The sequence below is a fragment of the Myotis yumanensis genome, unplaced genomic scaffold (genome assembly GCF_028538775.1).
Source record: "Myotis yumanensis isolate MYYU_CA2020_CCGP unplaced genomic scaffold, mMyoYum1.0.hap1 SCAF_13, whole genome shotgun sequence".
NCBI classification, from domain to species: Eukaryota; Metazoa; Chordata; class Mammalia; order Chiroptera; family Vespertilionidae; genus Myotis; species Myotis yumanensis.
The window spans coordinates 44,363,789-44,378,086 of record NW_027223764.1 but is presented as its reverse complement, the minus strand read 5'-3'; the positions used below and the strand labels follow the sequence as shown (position 1 = coordinate 44,378,086).

The 14,298-nt window shown below is 41.9% G+C and overlaps 1 protein-coding gene across 3 annotated transcripts in view; it reads right to left on the bottom strand.

Annotated features, from left to right (window-relative positions):
* SEC24C (SEC24 homolog C, COPII coat complex component) overlaps positions 1 to 12,626 on the bottom strand; it is a 29,654-nt gene extending 17,028 nt beyond the window's left edge. For all 3 annotated transcript variants that reach the window (XM_070432999.1, XM_070433000.1, XM_070433001.1), the window contains exons 1-3: positions 12,558 to 12,626; positions 10,622 to 10,821; positions 8,020 to 8,155 (exon numbers count right to left, since the gene is read on the bottom strand). In XM_070432999.1, the coding sequence (XP_070289100.1) occupies positions 8,020 to 8,155; positions 10,622 to 10,793 (308 nt within the window). In that variant the 5' untranslated portion in view covers positions 10,794 to 10,821; positions 12,558 to 12,626. The remainder of the gene's footprint in view (positions 1 to 8,019; positions 8,156 to 10,621; positions 10,822 to 12,557) is intronic.
* Between the last annotated feature and the right edge of the window lie 1,672 nt (positions 12,627 to 14,298).

Genomic DNA, 14,298 nt, shown 5'->3' with positions numbered 1-14,298 from the left:
ATATTACACTGTGTGCCCACCACCTAGTCAAATCTTCTCTCATCACCATATATTAGGACCACCTCCACCCCCGATCCCCTTCCCTCTGGCAACCACCACACTGCTGTTGAGTTCACAAGTTCCAGTTTTATATCCCATATGGTTCTTAGCTTTTTCTGACTATTTCACTTAGCATAATATTCTCAAGGTCCATCCATGTTGTTGCTTATGGCTGAGTATTCCATTGTGTATATGTACCACATCTTCTTTATCCAGTTCTCTATCCTAGGATACTTTGGTTGTTTCCATCTTGTGACTATTTTCATAACTGGCAATTTGTACTTCTTAATCCCTTTCACCTTTTTCACCCATCCTCCCAACCTCCCATCTGGCGAACATCAATGAACGGTTTTTTAATATGTTCTTTGGCCATTAGTATCTCTTCTTTTGTAAAATACCTATTCTGTTTTTTTGTCTATTATTTTTCAGCTGGATTGACTTTTTCTTATTAAGAAGTAGTTCTTTACATAATCTGGATACTATTTTATATGTTAGTATCTTCTTTCCATTCTGGAACTTGTCTTTTGAATGTACGTTCCATTCAATGTCTCCCTCTTTCTCTGATCATTCCCATCAGCACAAAACCACACAAACATCTCAAAAAATCACCAACTATGGTGAAAACAACCCAAATGTCCATCAGGGAATAAATGGATATATAAAATGTGGGTATTATATCCGCACAATAAAATATTACTTGGCCATAAAAAGAAAAGTACAGATACATGCTACAATATAGATAAACATTGAAAACATTATGCTAAATGAAATAAGTCAGTTACAAAATATCACATAGTATATGATTCCACTCACATGAACGTCCAGAATAGGAAAATTGATAGAGACAGAAAATAATTAATGGTTGCTTAGAGTTGGGGGTGTGGGAAATCGAAGGAATAGTTACATAGGGGTAGCTACTTAGCTAAAGGATATGGTGTTTCTTCTTGAGGTGACAAAATGATCTAAAATTGACTGATGATGGTTGCACATAACTGTGAATACAGTAAAAACCATTGAATTGTACATTTTAAGTTCACATGACATGTAAATTATGTCAATGAAGTTGTCATGTTTTTTAAATCCAATCAAGTAAAATCGCCCTAAAAACTCACATCCCTCACAAGCTTTTGTGCCTCTTTTTAGCCAAACAATACAAAAGAATTGCTGTCTCTACTTTAATTACTATTTCTCTGTCTCTTTAAGGTTTCTTCTTTCTGGGTTGATTTTTCTTTTTTTTCCTTAGTAGTTTTCTGAACCAAAGTTGTAAACTCTCAGTTGTGAAACGCTCAGTCTCTGTCTGAAAATCTCTGTATTTGCCCTCTCTCTTAGCTAGGTACATACTTCCACGTTGACAATTATATTCCCTTAATGCTTGCAAGGTACTATCCTATCTGCTCTCCTCTAATAGTCTCTATTTATCCTAATCAATATTGTTTTTCCTGACAATCTCTTACAGACTGGGTTGAGGGAGTGTGGTTGTGTTGCATTTGCTTCTGAAAGGTATTCCAATGATATTGCCATCCAAGAATAATTTTTTTTTAAAAAGCTTTGAGATATAATTTTCATACCATCAAATTCACTGCTTTTAAGCGTACAATTCCAAATTTTTACTGAGTTTATAGACTTGTGCAACCATCACCAGAATACACCTTTAGAACATTTCCATCACTCCAAAAAGACCTCTCTGTCCATCTACAGTTCCAAAACCTTTTCCCCCCACTTATCCACCGCCAACCGGGAGAAACAGGATTCTCCCTCAGGCAGTGTGCAGATTTTTTTTCTGGTCTCTGTTCACGGAAGGTACAGCTCAGGTCCAGACTTCATAAACAAGGTCTTCATTCGAAACCTCAGCTCAGAAAATCCGAAAGATTCATCCTCCATCCCCAATACCTGCTTAAACTTAGGTCACCAGGTCTCAAGATGATAATTCCCACCTTCCACACAGGCAGCCACAGTGTCAGCCTGCCACTCTCAGTCTCAGTTCCCACTTGGTGTCTCTAGCACTTGAGGATTTCACTTTCTTTCTCTTAAGCTTGATTATGGACTTGAAACATTTTTTGTTTCTATTTCCTTTCTCCTTTCTAGATGTCTGTAGTAAACGGCTTTTCAGGTTATATTAACCTACTGCCCAGCTGAAACTCTTTGAACCACTCCAACTAAACCATTATCTTCATATCTCCACTAAAACTGCATTTGTCAATGACATGGAACCTTGCCAAAGCCAATGGTCAATCTTCAACCTGCAAATGACACTTACCTTTCAGCGGCAAATGACAACAGCTAATTACTCTTGCCTTTCTGAAATTCTGTCTTCATCTAGTTACAGGATGCCACACTCTTCTGGCTAATCTCCCCCCTCACTACTGCTCTTTCTCAGGGTCTTTTGATGGCTCCTCCTCTGACTTTTTAAAATTCAGTATTCAATTCTATTCTTTACTCTCAATGCTCATTTTCTAGGTGATTTCATCTAGTCCCATGGCTTTAAATAATATCTCTATACTGAAGATCTTCAAATGTGTATCTCCAGTCCTGACATCATTCATGAGCTACAGTTAACATCTCTATTTGGCAGCTAGTAGCTTTTTCTTTCTATTTTTGTGTTTTTCTTTCTATTTTTTTGTTTTGATGTTAACTTTATTTATTTATTTTTAATTCTCACCTGACGATATTTTTCCATTGTTTTTTAAAGAGAGTAGGAGAGAGAGGGAAAGGCAGAGAGAAATATCAATGTGAGAGAAACACATCAATTGGTTGTCTCCTGCACGTACCCCGACCAGAGCCTGGGCCAAGGAAGAGCCTGCAACCAGGTATGTGCCTGCAACCTGGATACGTGCCCTTGACTGAAATTGAACCCAGGCCAACGTTCTATCCACTGAGCCAAACCAGTTAGGGCGGTAGCTTTTTCTTTTTAAAATCTACCCTGGTCCTAGCTGGTTTGGCTCAGCGGATAGAGCGTCGATCTGTGAACTGAAAGGTCCCAGGTTCGATGCCGGTCAAGAGCACATGCCCATGTTGTGGGCTCGATCCCCAGTGGGGGACTTGTAGGAGGCACCGATCCATGATTCTCTCTCATCATGGATGTTTCTATCTCTCTCTCCCTCTTCCTTCCTCTCTGAAATCAATAAAAATATATTTTAAAAAAAAGAAGGCATAAATAAAAAATCTACTCTGCCACCTTCATTGGAAGTCTCTGAGCTAGTACCTTTCTTAAATCTATAATGTACATAACAAAATCCTTCCTTTCCCTCCAACAAAAAAAAATCTGCTCCTTCTCAAATATTTCTCACCTCAGTAAATAGTACCCAGTTTCTTAAGCCAACAAGAGACATCCAGAATTCCTCTTTCTCTATTAACTCACATCCTACTGACTCTACCTTCAAAATGTATCCCAAATTCGACTATTTCTCATAACTCTATCACTACCATCCTAAACCAAACCAAAAGATCAGCTATTACCTGAATTACTACAACATCCTAACAGGATTCTCTACTTCTACTCTTGAATCCAGCAAAGTGACCTCTTTTTAAAAAAGAAATAGGATATTGATTGTATGACTGTGATGAGAGATGCTATTTGTTCACTAACACTAACTCCTGAGGAATAGAACATCCCATCATCAGCTGGGGTCATCACTGTGTAGAATAAAGACTGTCTCTTACAGTTCAGATAACTGGTCAATGGAAGAGAGAGAGGATGTCATGTTCAACCTCTAAGGGAGAATGCCCTTCCTCCTCTCTCTCCCTCCTGCTATCTGGAAGGTAGAAGTAATTGCTAGAGCTTGGAAGACATTTCGGACTATGGGATGGAAGCCATGCACTGAGGAAGTGAAACAACAAGATGGAAGGAGCCAAGGTCCTTGACTGTCATGGGATGACTATACCAGACCTGGTTTGCATTCATATGGACTGTGTTATTACAGACATAAATGTCTACCTTGATTGTTATTTTGAACATTATTATAGCAGTTGAATAAATATCATAATGATAAAAAAAAAATTTTTTGAGAATGGGAAAAGCATATGCAATTTTAAAAAAATAATATTTTTAGTAATCACATTTGTGATAGTGTTAGTATTGTTGTACTGAGACTGTTGTGTATAATAAGGAATAAAACAAAAGAGAAATTGGGGCATATTCTAATATTCTAATTCCATCTTCCCACGGCCATAAGAACCAAGATTCCTGGTGTGGAAGAAAAGGGATATAGATATAATAAAGAGGTCAAGTAAAGGCTCTGTAGTATTCAGTTTGAACTGGAAGTACAAATTTAAAATAATGAGCTATTTTACCTTTAATATGTGTAGATATGTATTTCTTAGCTATGTCCACTGAAAAGGCCTAGAAAATGACCAATCAGGTAGCAATGAACATTTCTAGTACCCAGATTACAATAAAAAATATCATTTCTGCCCTGGCTGGTTTGGTTCAGTGGATAGAGCATCAGCCTGCAGGCTGAAGGGTCCTGGGTTCGATTCCCAGACAAGGGCACATGCCCAATATGGGCTCCATCCCCAGTAGGGGACATGCGGGAGGCGGCCGATCGATGATTCTCTCTCATCTTTGATGTTTCAATCTCTCTCCCTCTCCCTTCCTCTTTGAAATCAGTAAAAGTATATAATTTCTGCCCTGGCCGGTGTGTCTCAGTGGTAGAGCATCAGCCCAAGCACCAAAGGGTCACACGATCAGTTTCAGTCAAAGGCACATACCTGGGTTGCAGGTTCATTCCCTGCCCCTATCGAGGTGCGTGTGGGAGGCAACCAATCAATGTGCCTCTCTCACATAGATGTTTCTCTCCCCACCCCCCACCCCCCCGCACCCACCACCACCCTTCCATTCTCTTTAAAAATCAATGGAGCCCTAGCCGGTTTGGCTCAGGGGATAGAGAGTCGGCCTGTGGTCCGAAGGGTCCTGGGTTTGATTCTGGTCAAGGGCACAGGCCTGGGTTGCAGGCTCAATCCCTAGTGGGGGGCATGCAGGAGGCAGCCAATCAGTGATTCTCTCTCATCATTGATGTTTCTATATCTCACTCACCCTTCCTTTCTGAAATCAATAAAAATACTTAAAAAATAAAAATCAATGGAAAAAATATCCTTGGATGAGGATTAACAACAATAATAACAATAATTTATATTATAACAGAAATTTTATATACTCTAAATAAAGGATTTCTTGGGAAAATGGCTAATTCCTGGTCTGAAGCATAAAATGTATAAGATAAGCTTGGAACATCTTATCATATTGCAAGATTATTAGGATCATGTCAAAATTGGTCGAAGGTGGGACATTTTCCACTTCAATAATGATAATAGCCGAAACCGGTTTGGCTCAGTGGATAGAGCGTTGGCCTGTGGACTGAAAGGTCCCAGGTTCGATTCTGGTCAAGGGCATGTACCTGGGTTGCGCGCACATCCCCAGTAGGAGATGTGCAGGAGGCAGCTGATCGATGTTTCTCTCTCATCGATGTTTCTAACTCTCTATCTCTCTCCCTTCCTCTCTGTAAAAAATCAATAAAATATATTAAAAAAAAAACAAACAGTAAGAGAGATAGAGAGGGAACCTATATACTTAAAAGACACATTAAGTTGTTGTTTTTGTTTGTTTGTCTGTACTTCATTTTTGTTAATCCTCATCTGAGGACATATATATAAATATATAAATATATATATATATATATATATATATATATATATATATATGAGAGAATATGAGAGTGGAAGGGAGAGAGGGAGGGAGGAAGAGATGGAGAATGAGAGGGAGAGTGAGAGTGAGAGAGAGGAACATCAGTGTGAGAGACATATCAACTGGTTGCCTTCCAAAGGAATCAAACCCACAACTCTTCGGTGCCCAGGCTACGCTCTAATCACTTAGAGACACTGGCCAGGGCTTGTTTTTGTTTTTAATAGGCAAAACTAAACTGTGGTATCTAAGGAATGTACCTTTAAGTGTAAACTATTTTTAAAAACACAAAAAAATGGTTACCATAAAAGTTAGGATAATTGTTACTTATCGGGGGAGGGAGAGCTATGATTTAATTGGGCACATGAAATGGGCTTTTGGGGTACGTGGCAGAGTTCTATTTCTTGATCTGGGTTGTAGTTACAAGGGGGTTCACTTTATAATTTATTAAGCCATATATTTGTCTTGAATGTTTGTCGTATGTGTTTTATATTACAATGAAAATATCCATTGCATAAATAAACAAATGGGAACATTACTCCCAGCTTAAAACTCTCCAATGGCTTCTCACAGCAACTAAAATCACATTTAAACTTCTTCCTATGTCTTACAAAGCAGAGTATAATACGGTCCCTTCCTATGTTCCTACTTTATCTCCTCCACTCTCCACTGAGACCTTCACTGCTAACCACGCTGGCCTTCTTGCTCTTCCCACATTCTCCCAGACCTTTGGAGCGCTCTCCTCATCATTTCACCAAGGTTTCAATCACTTCAGGGAGGCTTTTCCTTGACCAATGTATTTAAAACAGCGTCCTACCTCCTCACCAGTCATTCTCTATATCCTCACTCTGTTTTATTTCTTATTTATATTTGTCTACTTGTTATCCTGTGTATTCCACTAGATTGTAAGCTCCATGAGGGCAGAGACTTGTTCTGTTCTGTTTACTGCTTTATCTCCAACTTCTAGAATAATGTCTGACACATAATGGTATAAAACATTTTTTGAGTGGATGAATGAATGAATTCCCTATATTGCTTCCAGAATATTCCAACACACAGGGTTGGGAGAACTTCTCAGGATCTTTCTCCAGGCTTGCATTCAATGTGAAAAATGTACATTCTGGACACTCAATAAAAATGTCAGAAAGTGACTCTTCCATTACTACACACTCTACCCACAGTTAAACAGATCATGCACCACCAAAGTTTTCATCACTCATGTGATTTCCTTTTTTTTTTTTAATATATTTTATTGATTTTTACAGAGAGGAAGGGATAGGGATAGAGAGTTAGAAACATCGATGAGAGAGAAACATCAATCAGCTGCCTCCTGCACACCCCCACTGGGGATATGCCCGCAACCAACGTACATGCCCTTGACCGGAATCAAACCTGGGACCTTTCAGTCCACAGGCTGACGCTCTATCCACTGAGCCAAGCCGGTTAGGGCTGATTTCCTTTTTTTTTAATGATTATAATAACACATTGCCCTTAATGAATAATGAAAGCTTTCAAAGAATTACATATATGGTTTTGCTTTGAGTATCATTTCTTTCATAACTGTTCACACCTGAACTTAGCCAATAAGTCCTACTAAGTACCTGATCTAGAGGAAAGAGGAAAGTCAGAGGAGACAAATAATCCTGAGGTCCCTTCTTCCTGTTCCTCCCTTAGGGTAGGCTCAGTAGGATCTAAATAATTATTGAAGATATATGCCTAATCAGGAAAAAAAACTCAGGTTCAAAGAAAGAGAAAGAATGTGTAAAAGAATAGGTCAATAATCCACAGAGTGGACAGCAGCAGCACCTGTAACCTGGAAAAAGAAAAACAAAATACAAAAAGGTGACAGAAAGAGAAAAAGCTATCTAAAAGAAAGGCAAAGAGAGGGATTATACGAAAAATAAAACAAAAACAAACCTCAAACCTCATAAACACAGACAACAGTATGGTGACTACAAGAGGAACAGGGGAGTGGTGATAAGTAGAAGAGAGTATAAGGGGGATAAATGGTGATGGAAGGAGACTTCGCCTGAGGTAAAACACACAATACAATATACAGATGATGCATTACAGAATTGTACACCTGAAATCTATATAATTTTATTAACCAATGTCACCCCAATAAATTCAATTTAAAAATAAAAAATATTATGTTAAATTCACAGAGGAAAGAAGATGAAAAAGTAAATAAACAACCATACAAATAAATAAATAAAAGACAAAGAAAAGGAAATGGGCCCTCAGACATTCCTAAGCCTTCCAGTTTCATCATCAGACCAATTTAGGTCGACCTGAGTACATACCTCTGCATTTGAACAGTGGAGCTAGGCCCATTCTGTACATCTCCTTGGCCAAACTGGCCATATGCTCCCTGGCCACAAGGGACCTGTGCTGTCGAGGCTGGAGGCACCCCTGAAGAAGGTGGGGCTCTTGACACACCTGAGGGTAAAGGACAGAAACTAAGTGATTGGGAAATAATTTCTCCTCTATCCTGAGCAAGGAATGCAAAGCAAGGATCAATAAGCACAGACCTTCACTGGCCCAATACCACAGCTTTGTAATTAAAAGGACACCATCGATATGCAAATCTAACTACAGCAGATTCTGAACACTGGTGCCCAATCAGAAAGCCTCCACTCTCCTAGACCCATACATTACAAGTGAAGCTGTAGCCAGAGCTACAGGAACGTAGGGCCTTCCTATGATCACCATATTCTTACTCTCACACAATCAATCCAGGACAGCCTAAAGTTCTCACCCTAGAATAAAGGTTAATTATTTTAAGGAAAAAGATCACACTTCAGAAACTAGAAACTTGGAACATATATGAGAAAGGTGGCACAGAAAATGACCAAGTAATACACTGAGCTAAGTTGTAAGGAAAGGCACCTCTTGGGGAAAATATTCTGCCAACCTCCTTTCATATATTCTACTTATCCCAACCATATTCTCTTCATCCTCTTCTAAGTGTTCACTCTCCCAATAGCACATGGCTCAGAAAAGTGTTCCCATAGGTTGGAGCCTTTGTTTCCACTCAATAGTTCAGTCAGGACAGTTGGCTTGCCCTCCCATTAGTGGTGTCACCTATGTCTTCACAAAAGCTGGACTCCATCCTTTCTGCTCATCAGAGCTGCCATCAAAGCTCCTTCTACTAGCCCCAATCATCCTTCCTGCATACTGTCCCCAACCATCCTTCCCACCTGAAAGGCAGGGAGAAAGCAATTAGTTAGCTGGCACATCATTTTGAAAATGATGCTGACCCCTGTTCAAACATTTGTTTTTCTTTTACTCTGCCCTCAGCAGAGATTAGACACTAAAGAACCTGCCTACAGGAACATGATTCATCTGAACCTGCTCACTAGCCATCATAGAACCAGATATGTTCTCCTCTCAATAATAAAGCTTCCTCTTGAGGCAATGCCAAACTCCACCTTGATAAGCCAGGACTTGACAGACTGAGGTGGACTCTGTCCAGCCAAAGTTCCAACCCAGAGTAAACCTCTTCCAGAAACCTGAGACCTAATCTCATCATTTCATGATTTTTTTTTCAAAGTTATAATTTAAATGATAATACTTCTTTCCCCACATCTCACCTATGCCTCCTTCATGGGATTTACTTTCTTAAAAAGCATAAAGCATTGACATACCCTAAGTCCTCAACTAGTCTAACCAAAGATATACTGCTCAACGAGTCCTTAAGGATAATCTGTAGAGTATTAGCTACTCTTCTTTAAAAAAAAAAAAAGTAAAAGCCAAGCACTGATTTTAAGGTAGCATCGGATAAAGTCTTCTCTTATTGTCCTGATATTACTGAGCCTCTGAAAATCAGAGGAAACTCAAGCAAAGGAAAAGGACTATCAGTAGAAAGATATGAGAGACACCAAAGCTCAGGCACACAAACACCACACTTTTCATCCACAAACTAGCTCCCCATGTCCCAAAGTCATTAACTGATAGGGCAGTCCGTCCAATGAGAGGCATTATCAATACACATGAGGAATGCCAGGCCGGAGTGGCTCAGTTGGTTGAGCATCAGCTTGTGCATCAAAAGGTTGCCAGTTCAATTCCCGATCGGGGCACATAACCTGGGTTGTGGGCTCTATCCCCGATTGAGGCCAGTACAGAAGGCAACCAATCAATCTATCTTTCTATCTCTCTCTCTATCTCTCTCTCTCCTTCCCTCCCTCCCTCCTTCCTTCCCTCCTTCCCTTCCTGTCCCTTGCTCTCTCTCCTCTCTCTCTAAGCATGTCCTTGGATGAGAATTAAAAATATATATATATTTATTTATTTATTTATTAAGCAAAGCATAAAGCATTTAGCATAGCATGGTATATGGAACAAGTAATTCCAGGAAGACTTTAGGTCAACAGGAAATAGTCAACCCTGGTCATAGGCTCTGAAGGAGCTGTAACCACAACCCTTCCTTCCATCTGCAAACAATGTAGCCAGGTGAGGCTGCACAGGTGACACCCATAGGAAATGAACTGCCACTGAACATGGAAGATGTGCTCCCTTAGATGTCTGAAGGCAGAAACACGGTTACGTTCTGTAACAACAAGGAAGGGCAGACTCCCCAGGAGGGGCTCTCAGTGGCCAAGAGCCAGATTCATGTTCCTCAATCCGTCACCCCAACTCTCTAGACCAGCCGTGGGCAAACTACGGCCCGCGGGCCAGATCTGGCCCGTTTGAAATGAATAAAACTAAAAAAAAAAAAAGACCGTACCCTTTTATGTAATAATGTTTACTTTGAATTTATATTAGTTCACACAAACACTCCATCCATGTTTTTGTTCCAGCCCTCCGGTCCAGTTTAAGAACCCATTGTGGCCCTCGAGTCAAAAAGTTTGCCCACCCCTGCTCTAGACCATTTTGGCAGGGCAAGACAACCCAACCTCGGAAACATACCTGGAGGAGGTGTTTGCTGGTAGCCGGGTACTGGCCCATTGTAGACTCCATATGGGTTGGGAGGGGCTGTGGATCCTGGTTGCCCACCATAGCTGGATTGATGATGCCCTGGGTAGACAGGCTGGGGCTGCCCATACGGCGGCACAGGTGGAGCTGACTGGTTGACATTCATTATGAGAGCATCCCCAACTTCGTCTCACCTATTAGATAAGAGAGAAGAGAGAAATTAGTCGTAATCAACTCTCTAAAAAGAGAGCAACTATACAGGGTGGGAAGTAGACAGAAAAAAAGGACTGACCTTATCAGGCAGTGATCAGCCTAATCATTCCCACACTCCACAGGATCTTTGTAATTTTCTGCCCCAACCAGTAGCCAGATTACTCCCCAAAGTAAGGATTTTGTTACTCTGAATCCCATGCTTTGTCACTGCCAAGAGGGTGTAAGTTTCAACTGCAGAGAGGTCCCCTGGAATGGAGCTGCAGCCCCCACTCCCCAGTGGTATGATTTCTAGTGTCTAGACACACAAGGAGTCCTGCCACTGATGAACTACTGTGATATTACAGGTAAATGAAACAGTGTTCCCACTTTCCATTCATTCACTCTCGCATCCATTCATTCAACAAACACTGGATACAGTCCAGTGTGCTAGTCATTTTTAATCACTCAGGCTACATGTCTAGCAGATCAGGAAAATTCCCTCCCCCTCAAAAGGCAAATTTCAGAGCGACTGATTAGAGAAATGACATTCTTTGACTAAACTACAATAATCTAAATGCTACTCCATCTCCAATCTTCCCCTCAAAAGAGTGTATGTACCTTAGAACTGAAGCAATAGAATAACTAACTGTAAAGGCCACCTGAAAACTCCAGCAGGTTAGCACTGAGTGCAGGCCAGGCACAAAAAACTTCTAAGGAAACAGTTCAAGAATCAGCAGCAAAGTAAAATTTTATGGGAAAAAAAAAAAAGATCATTCACCTTATCCACCAAGCAGAGGGACTATGAGTAGCCAAATCCCAATGCACTCCAACTCTCCTGTTTCTGCTCGTTTCATATGCTTGTCATGATTCTAGGCCACCACCAAATTCTTACAATCTTGCCCAGCAACAGAGGAATGAATCAGAGGCCCTTTGCCGGGTCCTTCCAAGAACAGGACTATCCGACCACATCTACTCTGAGCGGCCTCATCACTCCCACTATCCTACCGACAGACCGGACCCCGGAGCAGGAGAGCTCACAGCTGCCGCAGCGAAACAGGGGCCTCTTCCCTTTGCTAGGAAGGGTCATCCTGACTCCGGAAAAGCGGAGATGCTCCTGGCTTTAAACTCAGAACCATCTCAGGCGCTGTTCTTCCAAATCCTAAGCCGTACACGGGTCACAACACTAAGCTTGACAGATATTCCCCTCCCCTCACCTTCCTAAAGTCGGTGTGGGGCTGGGGTGGGAAGACAGGAGCTTCTTCTCCAGGAAATAATTCCCTCAAACACACCCAAGACTTTGGAGCAGGCTCAAGTTTCCACGCCATTCTGGGTGGACAGTCGCAGGGTGACAACCCAGGGGGCGGGACCAGCTTCCTAGAACTCGGAAAGCAGTCGGGCTGCGGAGGCTGGGGGCGCCGGGATCACGCCCGGGAAGCCAGGGCAGCTTCTCGGGCCGCGACGAGAGAGGGCTGATCCACTAAGCATGGAGATCGAGCGTCCTGCGCCCTTCGATAGGCTCGGGGCAGGAAGCGGGAGCCGGAATCGGGGCCGGGAGGAGAGAAGGGAGGGTCGGGTCTAAGACTGATCCTGGATTGCGGATGCGCGAGGTGAGGGTCTCTCACCCGGCCCCGCCGCTGGGCTCCTCCCTTCCCTTTCAGCCTGAACCCCGATCTGGCCGGCGGCACCCCGGCCTCTCCGCTTCTTTCCTACCCACCAACCTCCCGATGCCACTCCTCACCCGGCTCCAGATCCAGGCTCGACTTCGTTCCTAACGTCAAGGCTCCCAGGCTCCACTTCCGGTTCCGAGGGGGCTGTCTTGTCGGCCCCGGAAGTTCCGCCCACACGCTCCAGGGCCCGTCCCCTCCTTCTGCCACGTCTACAGTGGGCACGCGCCCAGGAACCCGGATGCCGCGCATGCGTCACTTTGTCTTCCCAGCAGAGCCGCCTCTTGGGAGGCTCCGCAGATTCTTATACATTTGCGCTTTTTTTTTTTTAATCCACCCAGATGTCCCGGTCGCTTTATGGTCTCACCAGCTAAGAAGCGATTGGGAAGACTAGGTCAAACTATCTTCAGTAACAACCCTCAATTGCCTATGACATGTTAGTGATCTCTGACCGAGAGTCCCGTCGCCACTTCCTGCTGACCTTTGACCCCATTGATTTCCGCGTTCCATGTTGTTCTCACCCATGACCTTTGCTGGACTTAACGTGTTCGAGTTCTGGCTCTGCAATTCGCTATCTTGGGCAACTTAATCTCTGCCTCAGTTCCTTTCATCTGTAAAGTGGAGAGGATATTAAATGCCCTTCTAAGAGCTTGTGCCCTTCTTATAGTCCTGTAGATTGCCTGGCACCATAGTGAGCACCAGTGAAAGTTACCCACTTTTATTCAGCTCCTTGGTTTAGATGCAGAGCTATGTGAAAGGGAGATGGTCTCTGCTCTCAGAATGCCCCCAGCATATGGAAGAGCTACAGTTTCTAGAGTAATTATTACCTCTAAAGAGTAACACTAATTGTAGCTAATATTGGTACAATTTTTTAAAATATACATGACCTCGTTTAACCCTTTCGATATTTATTCATTTAATAGTTGTCTTTGAGCACTGCTGTGTGCCAAGCCATGTTCTTGGTTCTGGGAACGCAGTAGTGCACAAAAGTTCTTCTCTCATATTGTTGACGGTAAATGTTAGTTATTCTGAGGCACAGAGTGGTTCATACATTGAAAAAATTACACTTGTAGTCTGTGCTGGAAGCTGAATTGGTCATGAGCATGCTTTATTTAGTAAATGAGCAGATTGTTCTTGTCCTCAGGAGTTTACAGTCCAGGTCAGGGGTTCTCAAAGTGTGATCCTGGATCAACAATGTCAGTGTCACCTGAGAACCTGTTAGAAATACAAATCTCAGAAATAAAAATCTGATTCAAATACATTGAATCAGAAATTCTGGTGGTGGGCTCAGCAAGCTATGGTTTCACAGGCCCTCCTGACGATTCCTTTCATACACTGAAGATTGAGACCCATTAGTCTAGGACTAGTCTAGGTCAAATAATATTTTCATATATTCATATATATATTTACATTGATAAATTATTTCCTTATACAATCATCTAATTCTATATGCTATCTTATTTTAAGGAACTAGTAGCTTTAAGAGTTTTCCAGGTGATTCCAATGCACACTGAGGATTGAATGAAAGCCACAATGTATGGCACAATGACTTACATGTAGCTAACACTTAATAAATGTTTAAATAGTGAATGAATGGATATTTAGATACTCTTCCTACTGATGAGGTCAAGTAACTGTCCAAGGTCACTTAGCTAATAAATGATGGAACGAGAATCCAAGTCCAGGTCTGATTCTGTATCCCAGGTGTTTTCTATGACTACATACACCAAGGCAAACAGCATTTGGCACACTAGCAGAACAGCTATTCCAGGAAATGCTTTAGCTTTTGATCATTACAGCACCATGATGTTATGT